Below are 23,869 nucleotides of genomic sequence, written 5' to 3'. Positions count from 1 at the left end.
CTTCCTGGGCCATATCAGAACTATAGCTCTCATTGAAGTCTGGCCTCCTTCCCACTTTCTCTGTAGCCTAGGCTCTGGCATGACACTCCCTAAGTTCACATCACCTGAACTTCTGGGAGCAGTTTTCAGCCACAGAGAAGAGACAGGAATCCCCTGGTTCTCCAGAAATGTTGTTCCCCCTCTCCCCTCTTCAGCCCTCTTTCCAGTTCTGTTAGTACCAGAATAAACCAATTCTTGGCCAGACATGGTGGTACAAACTAGTGTAATGCCAGAAGGCAAAGACAAACAGATTGACTCATTTATTCCTATAATTAGAAGAGTTGGTCATTTCTTGGTGGCCTGTTTCCTATATGTTCCTTTTTCTGTGTTTTTATTTTTATATGCTGTGTCATGTCTTCTTAATCCTCTGCCTTCTCTTTAAGTCCTGGTATTCTATCTTCCACTTGATCCATCCTACTTGGGAGGAATTTGTTTGGGTTTTCTAGTAGGGTTATTTGGTTTTTCAGTTCCCTCTTCATTTTTACCTTGAGTCAACTGCAATGTTTCTATCTCTTCACTGAACTCTGTTTTGGAGACTTGAACTGTCTTTGTCATCTCCATCAGCCACGTTTGTGTCTTCTTGAACATCACTCAGGCTTTTATTCTCTTCAAATTCATTGAGATGTGTTTCTGGCTGAGAAGAGAGGTTGGATGTGGCCTGGGTGGGGCCAAATGGGTCAAGGGCAGACAGGTCATAGTGGAAGCTTAGAAGTTGGTTTTGACATGGTTAGGAGTGGCCAGATTAGGTTAGAGCACTGGATATGGGACCCAGGGTTAGATCTAGGAGTTCCTGAAGGTACATAGAAGGGGGAGAGTGTCAGGCAGACTTGCCCATCTAGACCCAAGAGAAGATCTGGCTGCTCTTGATCTGGCTAGATAGAGGGGTTGAATGCCCCTACAGTTAAAAGTAATTGCAGCTCATGGAAACTTTTCATACTCTCTAGCTGAGTTCAACTTCTGAACCTTGCCTTGCCTCTGCCATTCTCAGCACATGGCACAAGAGAACACTGGACAAAAATGGACTGCTCTATAGCTGAGCCATCATGTAGACACCCGGTGCATTTGGCAATTAGGAAAATGGAATGTGAGCAATAAAACTGGGAAACTATACTTAAAAATGATTAAACTTTTATTAAGTTGAATGTAAATGGCTACATGGGATAGTGGTTATTATGTAAATACAATGAGATATTTATGTATCTTCTCAATTCTAAGCTGTTTCTCTTTTCTAGAGACTAAAAACCTCTGAAACCGGTAACTGTCAGTTGACTGCATTTAAATTTAGGTGAGGTTTACATCGGCCACTGTGGAAAACATTCCTCTACTTCTGATTGCTTTGGAAACTTCTCAGGAAAAGCCATGGGCTCAGACTTTAGCACAGTGAAGTCAAGAAAGGTCACTTTTTGCTCCATCTGCAAGGCCATGATGTCTCACCCAGTGAGCATCAACTGTGGACACAGCTACTGCAAATCCTGCACACAGAGCCATTATTGCAATGTCAGCTCAAAGACAGGATGGAAGATGTTGGGCTGCCCTTTGTGTAGTAGTCCATTTAGTTTAGAGAACCTCAGGCCCAACAAGGAGCTAGAAACCATAACTGATATGATCAAAGGGATAGAAGGGCAGGATCATGACACGGTGTGTGAGGAACATGAAGAGAAACTTAATCGCTTTTGTGGAGATGATGGTCAGCTCCTCTGCTGGCGCTGTTGTTGGGAAGATCAGCACAAAGGTCATACCTTATTTGCTGTGAATGATGTGTACTAGAACTATAAGGTGAGAATTATGGTTGGGGGCCTTTACACGTGTCCAGTCTAATGATCTCCTATGAGAATCATAGAGAATTGCTGTGTAATAAGGACCCATTTCAGACCCCAGCACCCACATAAAAAGCATGGCTATACCTCCCCTGAAACCTTAGTGTTGTAAAGAGCAAAGACAGAAGGATCAGTGGACTTGATGGCCACCAGCTTAACTCCAAGTTCAGTGTGAGACCCTACCTCAAAAGAATAAGGCTGAGAGACAGAACAGGAAAGCATTGTCTTCTGCCTCTATGTGTATACACAGCGTGGGCACTCCCATACATGTGCATGCATACAACTATATCTCTCCTTCTGCATACCTCTCTTTCATATACACACCACTCCTGTCATCATCACCACCTTCACCATCACCAACCAAGATAACTCCACACACAATGTCATACCGTAGGAACTTCTTCATCATTGCCAAGGTAAGCAGTCCTGTAGAGGAGGTAATGACACAGGAAACAAAGCTGAGCCAAGATTCATCCCCATCACTTCCAATTCTTAATCTCAGACCAAGTGATACCTACTATCACTTGTTCATTTTGTACCTACTATGTTCATTTAGAAAGTTTATTTGGAAAATAAAGGGCCAGAGGCACTGAGAAGATCCAGTACTGTAAAATAAAAACATCATGGGGAAATTTCAAATTATTTTCATAAGAAAGAGTGTGAGAGGGTGGGTTCAAAGAAGATTCCAGAAGGGTCAAAGATCTGAAAGTAAATGTTTGTGGTGAGTTAGCAATGGGAGGTTTGCCATGATTTGTAGGTCCTCCCTTGAAAGCCCAGGGCCTTCTGCACTGACACAGTGAGAGACATGGTCAGTCTTTCTGTTTTTGGATGGTTTTGTTTTGTTTTGTTTTAATGTGATGTGATTTTTTTTTTTTTTTTTGGTTCTTTTTTTCGGAGCTGGAGACTGAACCCAGGGCCTTGCGCTTCCTAGGTAAGCGCTCTACCACTGAGCTAAATCCCCAGCCCGTGATGTGATTTTTTAAGACAGGGTCTCTCTACATAGCCTTGGCTGTCCTGATACTCACTATAGTCAAAGCTAGCCTTGAACTCACAGAGAGCTGCCTGCCTCTGTCCCCAAGTGCTGTGATCACAGGCATGCACCACCATACTTGGCTGCTATCTTGATCCTAGTCTATTCTTCCAGCTTGCAGGAGAAATTACTAAGTGGGCTCCTTGTGCTCTATTCCATGAAGCAAACATAGTCTCATATAAAGGCCTCAAGTCTTCCATAAGTGTGCTGCCAATCAGCACACTTGGCTCTCCTTCGGCCTCCCTCCAACAGCTGCATTGCAGAAATTCCTATTTGAATGATAAAAAAAAAAAAAAAAAAAAAAAGGAGCGAGGAAGGATGACAGTTACCTGCCACAGAGTCAGACTGCTGGGATGAAACATTAGCCCTGGTGCTCAGCAGATGGATAACTAATTTGTGCTAATTTGCTTAAAGTTTCACATCTTGTTATCCTGGTCTGTACAAAGACATGATAGCACCCGAGTCCTTAGAACATATGCTGGGAGTTATGTTGGCTTTGTGGATATTAAACTATGTAAAGTTTAGAACAGCATGTGACATAAAGCAAAGGCAATATTTCGTTTTTCTAAATCAGTCACAGACTGTTTTGGAAGATCTCTTGGAAATTAATTCATACCTGTGGAATTACAGAGGACAGGATTCGTTTTCATTACAGGCAATTTCTGGTAGCCTCAAATTGTTCTAAGTGAACAATTAATTTGGGGGTTTCGGGGAGTAGCTTGACAAGGAACTAATCCTTTAAATTGGTTTCTTGGTATCATCCTCCAGACCCCCCTTCTCTCCAAATTCTAATAACTTCAATTAGTATCCTGGCCTTTCCTTTGTAACTTACCCATAATACATACTGTGGTGGTTTAAATATGCTTGGCCCTGGGAGTGGCACTATTAGGATGTGTGACCTTGTTAGAAAAGTGTGGCCTTGTTAGAGGAGGTATATCATTGTGGGTGTGGAAGGAAGACCTTCATCTTAGCCACCTGGATGCCAATCTTCTCCTGTTTGCCTTGGGAACAAACTATATAACTCTCAGCTCGTCCACTGCCATGCCTGCCTGGATGCTGCCATGTTCCCACCTTGATGATAATGGACTGAACCTCTGAACCTGTAAGCCAGCCCCAATTAATGTTGTCCTTTATAAGAGTTGCCTTGGTCATGGTGTCTCTTCACAGCAATAGAAACCCTAACATACAGAGTTCCAGAAGTGTCAAACATTCAGTATTGGGTATGTATTCAGCACACTGTTTTACAAGCTCTCCCCACAAATGGCTGTAGCAATCTCTAACAACTTTTCCCAAGTGACTTGGTTTGGCAAATGACATTGGTGTCCCAATTTTACTCTTGAGACTTCCATTTATGCCTCCTGAGGTGAGTGATTTGCCCCCTTTCTAAGCCTCATTTTCCAAAGCACAGCAATGATGTTAAGCATCCCAACAACTGCCCAGGATTACTAAGGCAATCAGTGACTTACCACTTATAAAACCCTCAGCATACTCTCTGAGCGATGTACACAGAATTCAATAGCTATTCTTTGTGATCTCACCACATTTCGGAGTGCTGAGATTCATATTAAGTACCTAATGAGGAATCAAATTGAGGGTGAGGGATGTAGTTCAGTTGGTTGTGTGCTCGCTTAGCTTGCAAAAAGTTCAATGTTTGCCAAAACTGCATAAAGCAGGGCACATAGAGTATGTCTATTTCTTGTCACTCAGAAGGTGAAGCACAAGGTCATCTTTGGCTACTTAGTGAGTTCAAGATCACCTTGGACCATATCAGACCCTGCTTCAAACTGAAAACAAGATTGATAAGAATTGATTTTACTTAATGTTTTTCTTAACATTTTCAGAAAAAACTCCAGAATACCATGACAAAATTGAGTGAACTCCAAGAGACTCTCGAAGTTCAGATACATTTCATAACAAGCCAAATAAATGCCTGGAAGGTAAGAGTTTGAGTTCATTGGTGAAGAGTGATTTTTCTGTAGTGAGTCTAGGCATAGAGAAAGACCAGGAAAAATACAAGAATGGTTGGCTCCTGCCAATACATGGGAACCCTAAGGAAGAGAGCACTGATTTCATGGCCTAGATATTTACGTTTGTGAAACTTTGTCACCAAGCTCTTCCATCTTCTTGGGATGGCTAACAATTTCATCAAAAGCTAAACTAGCTTCTTTGGGCTTAGACTTGTCTTTATGAAATCAATTTGTTACAACTGTACTTGGGTGTAATGTACCAACATCCATTCCTTTGTTTCATGCTTGTTTTGCATGCTAGGATGTATGTGAACCTCCATCTTTGCTTTGTGGCCCAGACTTTCATTCTTTCTTTTTTAAAAAAGATGTTATTCAAAACATTAAATATGTATGTATATGGGTTTGTGAAGTGAGTATAGGTACCCAAGGATGGCAGAAGAGGGCATCAGATCTGGAGCTAATCTGACAGGTCCTCTATAGTAACCATATTTACTCTTAACTATTGAGCCATCTTTCCAGTCATAAGACTTTCATCTTTAATATTGCATGCTACCTATTTACTTTGTGGCATGTTTTGTTTCACATATTAAATGCATTAGTCTGATACTCTGATGTTATCACTCTAGAGGCAGTGGAACCTGGGAGAATGGAGCCTAGAAATGAGGTGGGCTTTATTTAGAACATCAGACAATTGATATCCTGAGGGTTAACCAAGGTTGTATGATTAAAGTTCACATGCATTCAAGCTATATATAATCACAACAGCAAGGCATGCCTGGAAACACTCTGAATAACAGTAGTAAGATAATGGGTAATCTGGAGTAAACCCACACCTGGGAGGGGCATGAAAGTACAGTCCAAGAACAATCCTGTACTTTGCAGGACTAAAGCTACCAGACTTGCTCAGTTTTCTTGGAGTTTTCTCATAAGCACACAGAATTGTTATTACACAGCTTCAGTCATGGGTCATGTTCCAACACTTGGACACTAACCTTCTGACCTTGCTGTGTCAGAATCAAGCTCTTAGCCTCACCAGGTGAGAAACAAACCTTTGAGAGAATTCATCAAGCAGGATCACCCCAGGCTGAGTCTAATGAGGGCAGTAAAAGAGACCTATGTCATTTCTAAAGCACATTCATAGCGCTATAAAATCTGCACACTTGTATGGCTTCTTGAAGAGGCTGCCCACATGTCTGAAGTACATTCTTTCTAGAAGTATCTGAATTATCCCTTTTAAATATTTTTTTAAAAGGAAGGCACAACTTTGTTCCTAGGCATGGTAGAAGAGGTTTACTGTGGATATGAGGAAGAACATAACCAAAAACACCTGGGAGAGTCCAGCATGATCATGACCCTGAGCCAGGCCATGTGAGGGGAAAGGGAGAATCAGGAAAACAAAGGGTAGACAAAAAGAGCCGGGTAACCAAAATGTTGGATTATATAGGCGGCCCAATCCCTGGGCTGGAGATGTTTAGAGTAGGGGGTGGATATATCAGCCATACCTTGAAACAGTAGGGACCAAGGGATCCTGGGAGATCCTGGCAGCCAAGTCTACCCTAATATATTAAATAAGACCTCAGTCATTCATCCTGGGTTTGAGGCCAATTACGACACAGTCAATTTCCACAGCGAGTGCCATTTCTTCCTTCTGCTTTCTTTATATATGGATGTTTAACTTGAACTTCCAGAGCATGTAAAAAAAATATGTATATCCTTTTGTAACTGATAAAGTATTTGAACAATACCCTCCTTCTCTAATCCAAGTTTCTCAGGTTCCCATCTCATCTTTCTCCCATATCTTAGTTGAACTCGAAGAAAATTAATCAGGAGTTGAACCTCTCCGCACACTTCTGAGTGTCAGGTAAGAACTTCTGGCACCTGTCTAGCTTGAGTGGCTCAGTGCAAGCCACCGAATCACTTATACACTATTATTTATTTTCCTCTCTATTGTTCCCTAATGCCCCATCCCGGAAGTGGTCCATTATTACTTTTACTGGTTTCTGCAGTTCTTCCAGGATATGTACTCATATCTGAAGATCTGGTTGTTCACTTATTTTTTGTGACTTTTGCACACTCTTGTTTCTTAGTATTTAACATGCTTAGCATACTATGCACACAGTTCTCTCTACAGACCCTTCTAAGTCCTGATTCCATTATTGGTCATATCTCTGCAGGCAATAACAGTCTCTCTCAGTTTCTCCATATGAGATAAAAAAAAAGGGTTCACTTTGAAGACTAGAAACAAGGAACAAAGGAAAGGGAGAAATGCAAGCCCAGCACAGGCCTTTCTTCCTCTGCTTCCTAGTCAGTGCAAGGAACCAAACTATTCCTGTAGATCTGCCTTTCTACCAGAATGGACTGCATTCCTTTGAACTTTGGAGCAAGACAAAACTCCCCATCCCCCTTTAAGTTGCTTTTTGTCAGGTATTTGGTCACAGTAAGGAACTGTGTTTACTGCATAGTTACAGTAAGTAACTGAAATTCAGTGTTTATTGTGAATAGTTCTGATTCATAGAGCAATGTTAGCAAGGCAGTGTCTTAATTACTTTGTCTATTGCTTAACTAAAACATCATGACCAGGGCAAACTTATAAGAGAAGGCATTTAATTGATTTAATAATGGTTTAGAGTTCATGATGGCAGAGCAAAGGCATGGTAGCAGGAAGAGCTGAGATATCTTCTTGATAGGAAGTAGAGAGGGAGACTGGGAATGGCTGAAGTCTTTTGAAGCTTCAAAGCCTGTCCCCAGTGGCATAGTTCTTCCAACAAGGCCATTCCTCCTAATCCTTCCCAAAGAGTTCCACTAACTGGGGCAAACTATTCAAATATATGAGTATATGGGGGCCATTCTCACTCAAAGTACCACTCAAAGCAGCATGTAGTATACTGGAAATAATTTTAGGGACTTTACTCAATAATTAAGGAACATGTTAGGTATAGGACACAAATTAAGTGCTACTGATCTCAGTGAGTAAGTTTTGTGCCCTGTTCTGTTACTCAGTGCTTGGTACATCCTATAGCTTCTGGCCCATGATTACTAAATCCAAAGGCCTCTAATCAATATCAATTTGGGAAAATCGTTTTGTTTCTCTTTTCCATTGGTGATGGTTTTTGTTTGTTCTTTCTGTTTATTTGTGGGTTTTTTTAAATTGAGATAGTGTTTGTGTAAAATGTAGTTATAAACAAAGAGGGAAGGGCTCATTTATACTCTATGATCAATGTCAACAGTCCTAAAAGTTCTGAATCAGGAGGGTTTGGGCAGAACAGGGACCAGAGTAATTCTAAATAGTTCTGATCCTTGGCATCTCTGACTGACCCATGATGCTGGTGATAGAAATAAATGTATTGATGATATTATTACCACTGTTTCTTATGCATGTATCACATCCCAGAGAAATATTAACTCATTTAACTCTCTTCCTCGTGGTTTACAATAGGCATGGTGATTTTCTTTTTATAAGTATGTTATACATAGTTTCCATAGCTAAGACTTATATGTTTAAATCATGCTGAGATCTGATCACAGTTTTGTCTTTGTAAAGTATGATGTTTGTAACTCTTAAAAGACTGGTTATGGTTTTTTATAGTCAATGTGATCCAGGACCCCAGCACAGCCCATCTCAACCTAGCTCTGTCTAAAGGTGGAAGACTAGTGACTTACAAAAGATGCCACAGGGATCTTCAGGCTTCTGCCAAGAGGTTTTATGATTTGCCCTGTGTCCTAGGCTCTGAGGGTTTTACTGTATGAAGATATTACTTTGAAGTCTCTGTTTAGAATGCAACCAGTTGAGATGTAGGAGTCTGTTTAGAGACAGTGCAGAGGGGCTTTAACATGAAGAAGGAGCTTGAGTTTGGATTCTGGACTATCAAGATGTCTGAAGAGGATGGCCTTGAAGCTCTCACTTCTGCCCCTACTCCTCTCCTTTATCTGAGTGAAAAGCCCCAGCTAGTGGGAGTTTTTCTAGACTATGAGGCTGGAGTTGTATCTTTTTACAGTGTAACCACTGGCTCCCACATCTTCACCTTCCCCAAGGCTTCTTTCTGGGATACCCTGAGGCCCATTTCCCAGGTTTATCAACATTCTCCTTTGTTCCCTCCTGCCATAAATAATCATGGAAAGAAGTAAAGTCCCTATACCTTAAGTAGCATCGTAGAAAATCCATAAATCCCACAAGGCAGAAACTTTGTTTTTCTTCACTGCTAATTCCAATGTTTTTAATGAACTTTCAATAAATGTGCTTTGAATTAATAACACTTTTAAACGTGTTGAATATTGAATGATTCAAAACATATTGCACAGTCCCTGTGTTCAGACAAAAAAAATTGAGGTAATTATTGTTTTCTGTTTATAGTGGGCACAGCTGTGAGGAACTTTTTTTAAATTAAATCATTAAAATTGGAATACCCACTTGTAATTTGGGCCACATCTCCTGCTGGAAGTCTATATAAAGGACATGGAAGAAGGAAGCACGTTCGTTCTCTCTCTCTCTCTCTCTCTCTCTCTCTCTCTCTCTCTCTTTCTCTCTCTCTCTCCTTTTCCCCCTCCCTCCCTCCCTCCCTCCCTCTCTCCCTCCCTTCCTGCTTGCCTTAGTCTCTATGGCATGTCCATTCCTTCACTGGCACTACTTCTGGATTTCAATGTATATTGAAGATCAATAGAGATATTTAGCTTCCTGTACTGAACAGTACTGGATTTTTGGACTTTCTCTTGGTTGACAACCTTGGTTGGACTAGCTGGGCTACAGCCTATAAGCCACAGTAATAAATAAATCATATGTGTGTATACACATTACACATACAACATACATACTTACATACATACATACATACATACACACACACACACACACACATAGAGGTTGTTGATATTCATGCTTTATTACTATTCTGGAAAAGATGCAGGGGATTGAAAAAATTATACCATTTTCTTCTATGATTAAAAATATACTTTGGATGATTTTTTAGAATGCATTTTTCAGTTTCCTAGAAAATTCAATAACCATGTTTCTCAGTTTTTATTCCATCCTTCTTTCATAGTCTGCATAATCTACACCAGAGGCACCTAACAGAAAGCATCCTTTGTGTGGTCTCCCCATGCTGTTAGCAGATGTGCTAACCAGTAGATGGCGATCTTGTATTTTTGGTGGCTGTGGTAATACAGCTTTGGTTTTAATAAAATGTAAATACTTTTTGGACCAAGAAAAATAAAGGTAAAAGTCATTTTGTTCTTACAAAAGATTTTAAACAATTCAAGCCAACAATGTTTTTGGTGTTTTTCTTTTTTGTTGCTTTTTGGTTTAGTTTGAAATAGGGTCTCACGGTATAACTCTAGCTGTCCTGGAACTAGTCTTGTAGACCAAGCTGGCTGTGAAGACACAGAACTCTGTTGGCCTGACTCTGCCTCCAGAGTGCTGGACCATGTGCCAGAATGCATGCCCCAACACACTTGGCAATAATATTAATTTTAATTCAGAATAAAAAATCCCCCCTCCCTCCTTTTACATAAGATCTGATTCTGAAACCCCAGGCTGTACTAGAGTTCACTATGTAGCCCAGGCTAGCTGCAAACTTATGGAAATCTTTCTGCCTCAGCTTCCCAAGTGCTGACTGTTGAGATTGTAGCTATGAACTACCACCTACAATTATGATTTTACTGACTGGTTGATCAGTTTTAGTTTTTAGAGACAGGATCTCATGTTGCCCATGTTGATACTATGTGGCAGATGATGACCTTGAACTTTTGAATTTTTTGCATCCACCTCTTGAGTGCTGGAAATACAGGGGACATCACTACATCCAATTTATGGTGGTCAAGTAGGGGGCTTCATACATGGTAGGTAGACATTCTACCAACTAAGCTATAATATATCCCTAGCCCCTTTGGTGGTTTTAAATGTCATCTCATGGGAACCTTGGTTCTTATTTAAAATCTATGACTTTCTTTTACTTTAGCAAGTAATCAACCTCATTAGAGTCAGGTTTCATCATCCCATCAGACTCCTTGACAGGTCAGTGTTCAACGATTTTGAATTGTCACTCAGATTTCTTCTATAACTATTTTGGGTCCTTAGTGACATTCTGCTCATAGTTCATTTCTCAAAGGCAGTGGCTGTTTAGGGTGAGAGTTGAAAGCCAGACAGCTCACTATCTCCAAATGGGCAGAGAAATATGGATAGGCTTAATGTGTGTGTGTGTGTGTGTGTGTGTGTGTGTGTGTGTGTGTGTGACACACAGACAGACAGACAGACAGACAAACAGAGGTGTGTGTATGTTTGGGGGGTGGCTGTATTTTTCCTTTCTTTTTTCTTTTCTCTCTCATTCTAATTCTCAAGCAACTACCTCCCTAAAATTTGAGTATTTTAGTGAGAAGACATCTAAAGTTAGGGAAACTGTGGTCTCAAAACATGTGTTGAATGTTGCTTTTTATGTTTTTGTTTTTGTTTGTTTGTTTGTTTGTTTGTTTTTGGTCTCTGTGCACTTCTGCTTGGCTTTAGTCAAATAGACCTGGGAGGCAGTAGCAGCATAAAGTTCATGACTAAGACAACTCATAAAAGACAGCATTTAATTTGGGGCTCATGGTTCTAGAGGGTTAGGATCCAATTTGTTATCCTGGGAAACATTTCAATAGACAGGTAGTCCTGGCCCTGGAGCAGTAGCTGTCAACTTGCATATTGAGACAATAATCAAGTAGCAGAAAGAGAGTTGACTGGAACAGCTTGGGCTTTGGAAACCTCAAAGCCCACTCCAGTGACAAACCTCCTAATCCTTCTAAAACAGTTCCACCAACTGGGAACCAAGCATTCAAACATATGAGCCTATAAGGATCAATCTCATTCAAACCACCAAAGAGAAAAAGAGAACACACACACACACACTTCTGTGCCCATCTGTGAATGATGAGCTTCCTTACGTCCAGAAGAGGGAACGAATGGCCCCTTACCCCAATCCAGGTAGTTCTTCCCATCCAGCTCTTCCCCCATTGTCTTCCTAACACCATATTTAGTCCCCACAGATACTCTGCTTCATCCCCAAGATGTGTTGGTGACAGAAGTCAATGGGGCTTTGCATGCCATATATGCTGATCTTTCCTTACCAGGTTTATAACTCTTAGTTTTGTGGGGTCTTCATAAGAGAAGACTGCTCAGACATGGGTTGAGCCAACAGAAAGTCTTTATTAGCCAGCCAGCAACTACACAGTATGTTTGGGATTCCAGTGTAAAACTGAACCTTCTTCAAGGTGAGCTTTTAAGCACAAAAACCATGTCCTGGTTTGACAGACTTCAATTGACAAGATCAGTTAGCCAGAAGTGGAACTACGGAAGCCAAAAAGCAAGGTTAGTACATTTAAAGGGCCCCCCCACACCCTATAAGTGTGGACATTGATGGATTAGACCTTTGTTTTACTTTTGGCAGTTGGTGCTATCTATGCATTGAATTTTATAACCTGAATGGTACTTTCATTATGGAGTCAGATGTGCTAAGGCCTGGAACCTAAGGTCAGGGGCTCTGTTATATTCACCACTGGTCTTAGTAAATAAGTCAAATTGAGGGCTCACTCTGCCCTAAAGAGGTATAGTTGTTCCTAAGGACCATTAATTTTACTGGTCTGATACATAATTGTCCATATAATTTAAGATGCAGAAGCCCACTATTAATCCAATCAGAATGAGAATTAAGAGCTGAGTCAGTACTGAGGGCATAGTAGTTAGCCTGGGTGACTAAGAGGACAGAGACTAGTGTCAATCATCTGATTTATGTCTTTGCCTTTTTTTCTTTTTGTGCTACTTTTTTTTTTCTTTTTTTCCTGAGCTGAGGACCGAACCCAGGGCCTTGCGCTTGCTAGGCAAGCGCTCTACCACTGAGCTAAATCCCCAACCTTTGTGCTACTTTTTAACCATAGCAAGATTTTTAAAAATTATTCATGATTAATTAGAGTAGAAACAACAGATTTTTTTAAAAGCTATTACATTAGTTTTCTTTATGTCATAAGAAGTGCGTCTAAATCTTTTAATCTAGGTCTTGATCAATCTGTGACTTAGTTTGGAAAGCATCAGAAGAGGCATACTTAGTCAAACTATTAGCCTATACCCACCAAGCAATCTCAGGGGCTCGTTATCCATATGAATTAACCCGTAAGGTAGCAGGCATTAGAATAAGGAGAAGTTGCCTAGGTTAAACGTGTTACATATTACACAAGCTCCAGCCCCTTGTAAGTCCTTCAACATTAATGTGTGTTGCCCCCAGTCATAGTGAGTTTTGTCAGCCAATGGGCTGGCAGTTTAGTTAGTTCTTATCCCTATGTAGTATGGGGGCTGGATGCCTAGGTATAACTAGCAATCTTGGCTTATTTTTGGCTAGGATTGATTAATTTTACCCCCAGGGTACCTTTCTGTGGCCTAGTGTTTGATGCTCCAGGTTGTCCCTGTTTTTCAGAGGCCAGAATCTTTTTGAAAAGGAATTTTTCAAGAAGCCTTAGTTTCATAACCTCAGTGGTTACAATGGAAACTCCCTGGTTTCTGGCAACCAGGGAGTCCAACTACAGGGCATGCTTAGAATTGCAAACTCTGTATTTCTATCTCAAAAGTTAAATTCCCATACCTTTCCTTTCTCCAGTCCAGCCAAATATTTATAGTGGGCATCAGTGAGGAAAGGGCAAGAAGAGTATGGGCTGCTGGTCTGTAGACATCCTAACTAATAACACCTTCCCTGTATCTGTCTTCCTCATTTCCTGGGTCCGGGCCTGAGGGCCATGGGCATTGAATCCATACTGAACACAAGTCTTAGGGTGGAGTATAGGGGAAGGGAGTGGAAGGGCTTGGGGACACAGTGAAACCTTCATTTCAACTTCCATTAGTCTGTAGTCTTGAGACAGTCCTTTTGGCAGCATCCGTGGCTTTCAGTTTTTTGATCTGGGTGTGGGGAATCCATGGTGAAAAGCCAGCTATATCCACAGCCATAGGTGTGGTGTGGAGAGAATCCACATGTAGAGTCCTTTTTAACTTGGTTTCAGTACTCCTTTGGCTACCTGCTTGACCCAGACAGTACCATTGGACAAGGGGAAACTGGTGGTAGAATTGGAGGTCATCTGAGTGTCTGGGAGAGTAGTAGCCTGTATGGAGGACTGGAGTGCCCATAGTGACTTGAGAAAGGGATGGGTAGAGAGTTCTACCAACTGCTGGTCTCTGAGCCTGGGAAACATGAGGGAAGTCTTCCAAACATAATTTTATATGGGACCATGAAAGGCACCCTGGTTCCCAGTTGAGGAAGTTTGAAACCCCAGTGACCCTGAAAGGGACAGTAGGCATTTCTCCTGACTCCCAGGAAACCAGGTTGGTCACTAGCCACAATCTTCCATAGATTTGTGGCCATCAGTTACATAAGGCAATGCTCTAAGGCCCTCCACAGGTAGAGGATGTGACCATATGTCATGTAGGCTCAAGATACATCTACATTATAATGAGGTACCTAAAGACCTGGAGGCTTAGCCTGTAGCCTTTTCTTCCCAGACACTCTTCCCTGCAAAAGGTATTTAATCTCAGGCTCACCCCGAGAAGTGAGGTATAGTTTTACTCATCTACTTTCCACCATGACAATAAACGCCTTAAAACTACTGACTGTCTCTTTTCATGGGGATCCACCATGGGGAGCCACAGAGAAGGCCTTCGCCTACAGAGCAGCTGTCTAATCTCCCATAGATGGCCTCCTTGTGCTCCCAGCCACCTCCATGACCAAACCTGCAGCCCACCTCTGCCAAGCCAAGGACTATCCCCAGGGGGCCAGTCGGAGCTCCTCCTCTTTCCCCCTTTGCCCCAGGCTAGATCCAACCCCTGCGGGGGTGGGGGGGTGGGGGAGTGTGAGGGGTGGGGGAGTGTGGAGGGTGGGAGAGTGGGGTGCCCACTCCATTCTCAGCTCTTCCATAGCTCCCAGCAGTGCCTGGATGCCCAAGAGCTTGAGAACCTTGACGGACAGGACGGACAGCCACAGCTTCCTTCCAGGCCAGAGGACCCCCAGCCAGCTCTGGCTGTGTCCCTCACCTCAGACTGAGCTTCCCCACCCTGGAGGGGTGTCCCGTGGCTTCCCACAGCCCAACACCTGCTTGGGGTAAGCACAGTCAACTTCCCATGTCCTGCCTCCCTGAGGGAACTGAGCCCTGGGGCAGAGCAGACACAGGACCACATTAATCCTACAATCTTATATGGAGTAAATGCCTCTCTATATGGGGTGCACTGGGCTAAAGCAAAATAAAAAAAATTAAAAAAAAAGAAAGGGGGGGCGCACTACCTCTAGGTATCAATCATTCTTTGCTGGACTCAGAGTTTTTCTTTTTACCTGGCCAGAACTCTGAAATCCATATGTACAATGAAGGTTTTTTGTTTATGTATATATATATATATATATATATATATATATATATATATATGTATGTATATATATATATATATTTTAATTTGTGCCTAAAACTTTAGCTTTTGGGAGATTTTGACTCTGAAAGCCAGACCATTGTCAAATCTGATTGCTTAGGGGGAGGATGAATCAGAGGACCAGATTTGGAAACTGGAAGAGTATTTTAAGGTACTATTTGAGCAGGTTTAGTCTGGGTGGGGAACATAAAAAAGATATTATAAAAACTAGCAAATACTTTTATCCTCTCCCCACAGGGCAGGTCTTGGTGAAGTCAGCGTTCCTGGGGGTTGCCAGGGTGTTGACTTCTCATCTGGCCTCTTTCCTGGGAAAGGGCTCCCTATTTTGGGTTCATTTGAGCACAAACTGTCATCTGGCTGAGATATCTCACATTAAGCTGTGCAGTCTAGATATAACATACCTTGATCTGAACAATTCAGAGAGTTTTGAGGACCCAAAATGAGTAGGCTGGTGAAGGTCAGTCACCAGAGTCCTATTGGCTGTTTCCTCCATCAACCTGTGGGTTTGAGCTGTCCATTTTTTCTTTACCATGGAGTCTCAGGCAACATACACAACATACACATAGATCGGATACATCATCAAAATATCAATAGGCCCCACTCGTCTCAGGACCAGGTTAGCAGCTCAATAATGGAGAACAGCAATTTGGACGGGGCGTCAAATAGTCTCTAGGAGAACCAAGATATTTTAAATGTCCTTTTTCCCAAAAATGAGAAGCCTCTTTCTTTATAGGTAATACCACGGCATGTTCCATAGTAAAGCTTACCAATTGACTGTCCATGCATATGGTGGTGGACTTTCCTTTTCCCCATCTGAGCGCCTGGGCCAGATCACTTCATTCTCAGGAATGAAGTACCTGGCTTGGACCCAAATAATTTTGGTTAAAGTAACTATGGCAGCTCTCCTCTACTGATTTTTTGAGCTTTCATCTCGTGACAGTCATGAATGAGCACCTATGTCATCAAGTAAGAGGGTAGCTTAATTGATGGTGGTGGGTTTCTCAAATCAGACTCAGTGATGAACCAGTAGCATGGTACAGGGTCACATAGTCGTTAGACATTCAGAGTTCTCATGCTCTTCTATGGAGGGCCTCAACCATGTCATGGAGTTCTGTGAGTATATCTTGACCCAGAGTTAACTTGCTTTCCTTCTTTCATTAAACTAGCAGCATCTGCCACAAGTGGGCCATCCTATGGCTGCAGGATCCAATTGTTCAGTCAGGTATGTCACAGGGTATTTTCCTGGCCCCACAGTTGAAATCCCTTCTGTCTTTTGTTTCACAGGCAAACAGATGAAAAGGTTTTGAGACATCTGGAAATCCTAGAGCTGGAGCAGAAGTCAGCTGTTTTTAAAGGCTCAAGTGCCTTTTGTTTAGTCTCAGTCCAGATTAGCAGATTAGTGTCCCCCACCCCTTGTACTGGCGTATGGATACCTTTGCTGTTTGTACAAATGCTGGTATGCAGACAGCATTATTCAGCTGCACCTATGGACTCTTGAGTCTCTTTTGTTTCTTAGTCTGTGGGATTGGGATCTCATAGGAATCCTACTCAGAGTATTTCTTTTGCCTCTCCTCAGCTAGTAGCCAAAATAGGTAGCCTTCTACAAAATTAGGCTCTCTTAGGCTACTTTTTTATAGGTCAAAGTCTGTAACTCTTGTAATAATCCCTTGAAGCATAGGAAGACTGCATTTAGTGTCTTTAAATCCTGGGGAAACCTGGTCCAAGTTTATTGCCCACCGTAACCTCCCACTGGGTTTGTCCATTTAGAAGCCAAGACAGGTTGATTCACCTCTGCTAACAGGAGACTGAAGAATGCATCTTCCAGGTCCAAGACAGTATACACCTGCTTCTTTGGAAGAACCAGACTCAAAAATTAGCTATCCCTGGTTTCTTCACAGGCAAGAGAGGCATATTCCAGGGTGATTGACAGGGTACCAGGATGCCTGTCTTTTTAATCTAGTCAGTGTAAACTGCAATTTCCCCTTTTGTTTCCAAGGTGATCGAATAGTGTTTAATCTGGATGGAAGTTACTGAACAATTATAGTTGTATAGTTGTATAGAAGTAGTTGAACAATTACAGGAACTTGGCGTTGAGCCTGTCCTGGAGAGCAGGATGTTCTTTTGACAGAGGGTGAAACACCAAAATTTTGCTGGGCATCTGTAAGTTTAACTGTGTCTCATCATCAGAGAAGGTGATGGCAGCTCCCAGTTTATGCAAAAGGTCTTGTCCCAATCAGTTCTCTGTTGTTGAACATCCTTTGAGCTACCCAAAGCAGCTGAGACCTACTTACATCTTCTAATTTTTAACTTTTATAACTTTTTCCCCTAAAGCATGGGGTTGACTGGGTGGCAAAAGAGATCTTTTTAGCAGCTGTCTTTTGTCTTTTTAAAAGGTATCTAGTGAGAATTGTTTAGAGTCTTCTTGGTTGGTGTAGGACAGAAGGTAAAATCATTTCTGTCCAGGCTGTATTGCTTAACAGTGATCTCTGTGCCCAGCCCATGGGCAGCTTTTTATGATTTTTTTTAGGAGAATGGTGGGCTTTGAGGTTTCCAATTATACAGACACTTGATTTTAAAAGTGACATAAATCATAAAAGAGAAAGGAGTGAAACTTTCTATTTTCCTTCGGGATTAGACCAGGGGATCTTCTCTCTTTCCCTTGGGTTGCTTAGAGCAGGTGGGGAGTGGAGAAAAAGCTCACTGTGGGAAACTATTTCCCACTCCTTGGGTGCATTCCATGGCAGAGGGACCTGGATGAGAGGCCCAGTCCCTCTTCACCTCCACACAGGGACCAACCCTGACTGTGAGAAGGAGTCAAGTAACAAAACAAGCAAGTGTTTCTGCTCCCAGAGTGGGATAGGACAGGTGGAATGTTTGGGTGGTTTCTTTGGTCAACTTGGCAGAGCCAAAAGATTTCGGTCCCCAACAAGAGGGGGCACAAGTTTTAAGCCAGTGGGGAGAGGGTCTGACACCAGAGAGAGCCACCAGAAAGTTTGACCAAGGTTTAGGGTATGTCTTCCCATCCCAAATTATCCAATGAAGAAAACCCTCTCAGGTGTGACCAGCTGCCTGGGTTTAATTCATTTCAGATGGAATCAACCTGAGGAAAAATTAGAAGCTTAACCTTATTCTGCAATTGGATATTGTTATAAGAAGAGTACTTATTAAGGTTTTCAAGTCGTCTGCCTCCACCTGCAGACACACAAACTGACCATGGATATGTAGAACACTGTGTTCAATTTCAAGGAGATTTTTAAATAATTTAAGACAGAGGCTCTGCCACAGGGCTAGTCATTCCATCAGGCTAAACTATGGACACTCACGTAAAGAAAAGGTTACAGGATTCCCCACCCTGTGTTAAGGAAGGATTGTGCTTGAGGAGGAAGAAACCTGCACTATGAAAGTCCAGCCAGCCAGCTCTCTGACTCGCCCTGCTCCCACTTCAAATCTGGAAACTGTGTACAGCAAAGCTTGAAGGTTTCCACTGGGGATATTTGGAGACTGGAGTAACCATGCCTCCTCCTCTCTTTGGGCTCATGGTAATATTAGCCATAATGCTTCTATAGGTCTAGCCATAATGGCTATTCAGGACTGGACTCAGCATGAAGCATTTTTGCTAGCTCTGTTGTATCTGTGAATAAAGGTATGTAAAAATAAAAATGTCTGATTTCTCCATTAAAACCGTAATAAACTAGTAAATGACCAGTAAGACTTCTTCTATAAGGCCTGTCCAGTCTACACTCCCACAAGCATTAAGTTCCCCCACTGTACATCCTTGTCAGTTTGTGCTGTCATTTGCTTTACTGATCTTTGTCATTATGCCTGGTATCAGAGGAAACCTCAAAGAAGTTCTTTGATGTGCATTTCCCTGATGATCAAGGATGTTGACTTTTTTTTTCTCAGTTGCTTGCAACACAGAATTTTAAACTAGAGCTGTAGTTTAAAAGCTCCAACCAGGACGAATGATGCAGAATAAACTTGAAGTAGAATTGATGCTATGAAAGACTTACCAGTAAACCCACTTAGGATATATTAAGTTACATAAAGTGGAATTTAGCTACTGGATACTGCCTCTGATGCAACTGGGGGACAAGCAGGGCAGTAACCAGGCCTATTAGAAACTAACTACAGGAAAGAAAATCTTATGTCATCACTGAAGTTTAGGGTTGTTGCTGAGGTTGCTGAGAAAACTTTTCTGCTAATGTTTGTTCATCAAGATTGGCCTGTGGTTAGGCTCTATTCCCTTTAACAAAAGAAGAAAGGCCTGACTTACAACCAGCCACTAGACCCTCCCTCATATCAAAGAAATGCCTCTTAGTGGGCACCTCAAGTATGCAGAACCATCAAGTACTGTCTACTATTAAGTCTCCTGTGCTCTTATCACAAGAAGCATAACTCTGCCAAGTGGGCAAGGTGGGTCTGGGTAACAGCTATGCAGAAAAGAACAAGACTGGTATAGTTCAGAAATTACCCTAGCAATATCTTTGTTGTGTAAATCTCATTTCTGTTCAAGTACCAGGCTTTTGGTCTCCTGTATCTGTTTAAATTGCTCAAAGAATAACCTGGGACCAAGACCACAGGGAGATTTAAGGATGACAGTGTATGTGGAGTGTATAAGTCCAAGGTCTATATAAGCTGTACAATTTTCAGTTTGAACCTGGCTCCTTTTTGTGCATTAGCTAAAACCAGTTGCATGCGTTCTTAAAGAGCTTTCTTCATTAATCTGTGACTGGAGTGATTTCTCAGTGGGAAGGCTTATTCATTCTGTAACAATGCTTTGTAGACCCAATTAAGCACATCTCAAACTGAAGTATAACCATGACTGAGAGCTAGTTCTTGCATCTGAACAAGGAAAACTTCACACAAGTAAGGATGAGAACAAAGCAAAGGAAAACATTACAGAGGCTCCCATGAGGCATTTCTCTCTGTGAGTGAGGAAATTTATTTGTTACTTGATTACCAACTATCAGATGGGGGGAATGAATTGACATAACTATAGGCTAAGATCTGAGGCTTTGAGAAATCACCAAAACAACCACCTCAAATTCACAAAAATATTTCAGGGGAGTTCTTTTAGCAAGAAAGCACTAATTGTTTCTAAGAGTTTAGGCCACAAGAACTTTGGATGAAGCTTCCATTCCTGTGATCTGGCCTGCACCACACTGGAAAAGCCAAGAGCTACATAGCAAACAAGACTTAAAACAAAACAAAAACCACCACACTATCTTTATGTATGTGAAAGCATCAAATCCACATGATAGAAGTGGCTCCTCCCTCCTTTGTTGCCGTGAGCCCCTCACAGTGTCTCTCTTACATGTGCATGTGCCACTCATTCTGTCTCTTTGGGGGACATTAGGTTATCCTAACTCTATCATATCCGTCTGCTTTTCTTCCTTTTACTCCTGAAGCCACTGGATTGTGTATTCGGTGCTTTATTCATGTAGGGAGGCTTAATATTTTGTAATATTAAGTTTTTCTGTCTAAGAATACAGTATTTGATTCCTGCCTTAGCTACTTTTCTATGCTGTGATAAAACACACAGCCAGTGCAAATATAGAAGAAAAAGTTTATGTGTTCTTACAGTTTCTGAGGATTAGAGTCTATAATGATGGGGACAGCATGGCAGCAGGCTGCAGATAAGCCTCGCTAGAGTTGAATGCTAAGAGCTGAGAGCCCACATCTCAAACTCAGGCACACAACAGAGAGCTCACACAAGATAGAAATGACACAAGATTTGGACAGTCCAACCTGGCCCCCAGTGACACACTTCCTCCAATAAGGCCATACTTTCTAAGCCTCCTCAAACAGCAACACCAAACTAGAGACAAAATTTTCAAATCTCTCATCCTACAGTGGACATTGATCATGCAAACTGCCACAGTTCTACTTACACAGAGCTTGTCTTATGTCCTTTAACAATTTATTGTTTTTTTTCCTTTTGAGTCATACTGTTCTTGTTTAAGTAAGTCTTGGAAATTTTATTGTTTTTGTTGCAGGAAACCTTACAGCGTTCTTCTATTTTTTTTTATTATTATTAACTTGAGTATTTTTTATATACATTTCGAGTGTTATTCCCTTTCCCAGTTTCCGGGCAAACATCCGCCTCCCCCCTCCCCTTTCTTATCGGTGTTCCCCTCCCCACCCTCCCCCCATTGCCGCCCTCCCCCCAACAGTCTAGTTCACTGGGGGTTCAGTCTTAGCAGGACCCAGGGCTTCCCCTTCCACTGGTGCTCTTACTAGGATATTCATTGCTACCTATGAGGTCAGAGTCCAGGGTCAGTCCATGTATAGTCTTTAGGTAGTGGCTTAGTCCCTGGAAGCTCTGGTTGCTTGGCATTGTAGTACTTTTGGGGTCTCGAGCCCCTTCAAGCTCTTCCAGTCCTTTCTCTGATTCCTTCAACCGGGGTCCTATTCTCAGTTCAGTGGTTTGCTGCTGGTATTCGCCTCTGTATTTGCTGTATTCTGGCTGTGTCTCTCAGGAGCGATCTACATCCGGCTCCTGTCGGTCTGCACTTCTTTGCTTCATCCATCTTGTCTCTTGGGCATATACCCAAAAGATGCCCCAACATATAAAAAAGACACGTGCTCCACTATGTTCATTGCAGCCTTATTTATAATAGCCAGAAGCTGGAAAGAACCCAGATGCCCTTCAACAGAGGAATGGATACAGAAAATGTGGTACATCTACACAATGGAATATTACTCAGCTATCAAAAACAACGACTTTATGAAATTCGTAGGCAAATGGCTGGAACTGGAAAATATCATCCTGAGTGAGCTAACCCAATCACAGAAAGACATACATGGTATGCACTCACTGATAAGTGGCTATTAGCCCAAATGCTTGAATTACCCTAGATGCCTAGAACAAATGAAACTCAAGACAGATGATCAAAATGTGAATGGTTCACTCCTTCTTTAAAAGGGGAACAAGAATACCCTTGGCAGGGAAGAGAGAGGCAAAGATTAAAACAGAGACTGAAGGAACACCCATTCAGAGTCTGCCCCACATGTGGCCCATGCGTTCTTCTATTTTTATTCTGGAAATTCTATTTCTACTACTGGGAAAAAGCAGTCGATTTCTTAAAAAAAGAATTATCATGTTTTGAGTTAGCTTACCAAATTCCCTTGATGGTTTTACTGTAATCCTCAATCATGGGGAAACATGGACAGTCTTTCCCCCACGGTATTTATTCATGCAGCCTCTGAAACCAGCCACAGCTCTGAGAAGCCTTCCTCTGACACTTCAGTGTTGGCAGAAGTCCTTGTTTGCTCTTTCCTTCTACCTTGTGCAAGATTGCGTGGCTTGCGTTCATTACCCTTCATCCTAGGTGTCTGTCTGTGTACAGCCTCACTCAGTGGACTTTGAGCTCTGTAGATCATGAGCCAGGCATTAAATCAAACAAATTGACATTCTCGGAAAAGAAGCATCATGTGTGGAAAATGCCAAACTTAAAAAGAATTTAAAAGTACTGCTGTTAAACTGCCTTAATTGGTGATAGTTGTTAACAATCTAGAAAATCCTACATTTTTAAGACTTCAACTCTTCTGTTCTATTATTCTTGGTGTTTATGAATGTTACAGATATAAGATATTCAATTTTTTTCTAGTACTGGTGACTAAACTGGAGGTATCTTGCAAGCTAGAAAAACAGTCTACTACTGAACTATATTCCTAGGTTTTATTATGTAGCTCAATGCACTTATAACCATCCTGCCTCGGCCTCTCAAAATCTAAATGGTCTGAATGTTCACTGTACTGAGTTTACTTATCAGTGAGATGTTATTTAAAAATCACAGTGCAGGTAAGGAGTTTGAACCAGTTCCAAAATCCTTGACTTTTATCACTATGTGTGTAACTCAAGAATTCATTTATCCATAAGCTACTGTTTACTGAGAAATTACTGTCTGATTCTATTCAGGCTTCTGTAAACTACCACAGTGTGCCTCTGGAGGAAATTCAATCCATCAGACACTTTGGCTTTGGTCCAGTGAAACACATTTTGGACTAGTGTCTTCTAGAACTGTGAGAATAAGTATATACTGCTTTAAACACTCCAGGTTTGCTACTGATTATAGTACTCATAGAACTATAATAGTATTATAGTGCTAATAGAAAATTATGGAAGCTGAAGAGGTGGTGTTGTATGGCAATGTTCTGCCAGATGAATATCTTGAGAAAAGTTCCTTAAGACATAGGATGCTCAAAGAGAGGTAAAACCTTACATACTGCAGGGAGCCTCCTTAGCCTCCTTAAACAATCCAAAGGCTTCAGGAAATCTCTGAAATTTACCAAGCACATTAGGTCCCATCCAGTCCAAGTATAAAAGTATAGAGAGAGTCAAGCCTAAAAGAAGTTCAGGGAAGCTGAGATACCTGGGCAGTACACTCTAGGTTTCTGAATTCTGTGAGCTGTCACTCACACTTGGCTTGGCTTTTGGAGTTGCAGTTCTTATAAGCAACCCTCTCACCTCTACTCCTGTAAGTAACCGAAATAAAACTCAGGAGTTTACCATGTTGGACTTTGATGGGTATCCTTACTTTGGTCTGTTATTTATTTCCAATCTGAGTGAGCAGATCTTTGTTAATGTCTCCAC

At 41.7% G+C, this 23,869-nt stretch overlaps 1 protein-coding gene across 1 annotated transcript; it reads left to right on the top strand.

The window, feature by feature from the left end:
* Positions 1–1,336: 1,336 nt before the first annotated feature.
* Trim38 (tripartite motif containing 38) lies at positions 1,337–9,039 on the top strand. The gene is given in 4 exon segments (XM_087591769.1): positions 1,337–1,815; positions 4,728–4,823; positions 7,278–7,320; positions 8,440–9,039. Coding segments are annotated over 4 exon segments (1,095 nt in total). The 5' UTR covers positions 1,337–1,398; the 3' UTR covers positions 8,979–9,039.
* The last annotated feature ends 14,830 nt before the right edge of the window (positions 9,040–23,869 follow it).

Source organism: Rattus norvegicus, chromosome 17 (assembly GCF_021556685.1).
Source record: "Rattus norvegicus strain SHRSP/BbbUtx chromosome 17, alternate assembly SHRSP_T2T, whole genome shotgun sequence".
In the NCBI taxonomy this organism is placed as follows: domain Eukaryota; kingdom Metazoa; phylum Chordata; class Mammalia; order Rodentia; family Muridae; genus Rattus; species Rattus norvegicus.
The sequence above is the reverse complement of the archived record's forward strand: the minus strand, read 5'-3'. Positions and strand labels throughout refer to the sequence as shown.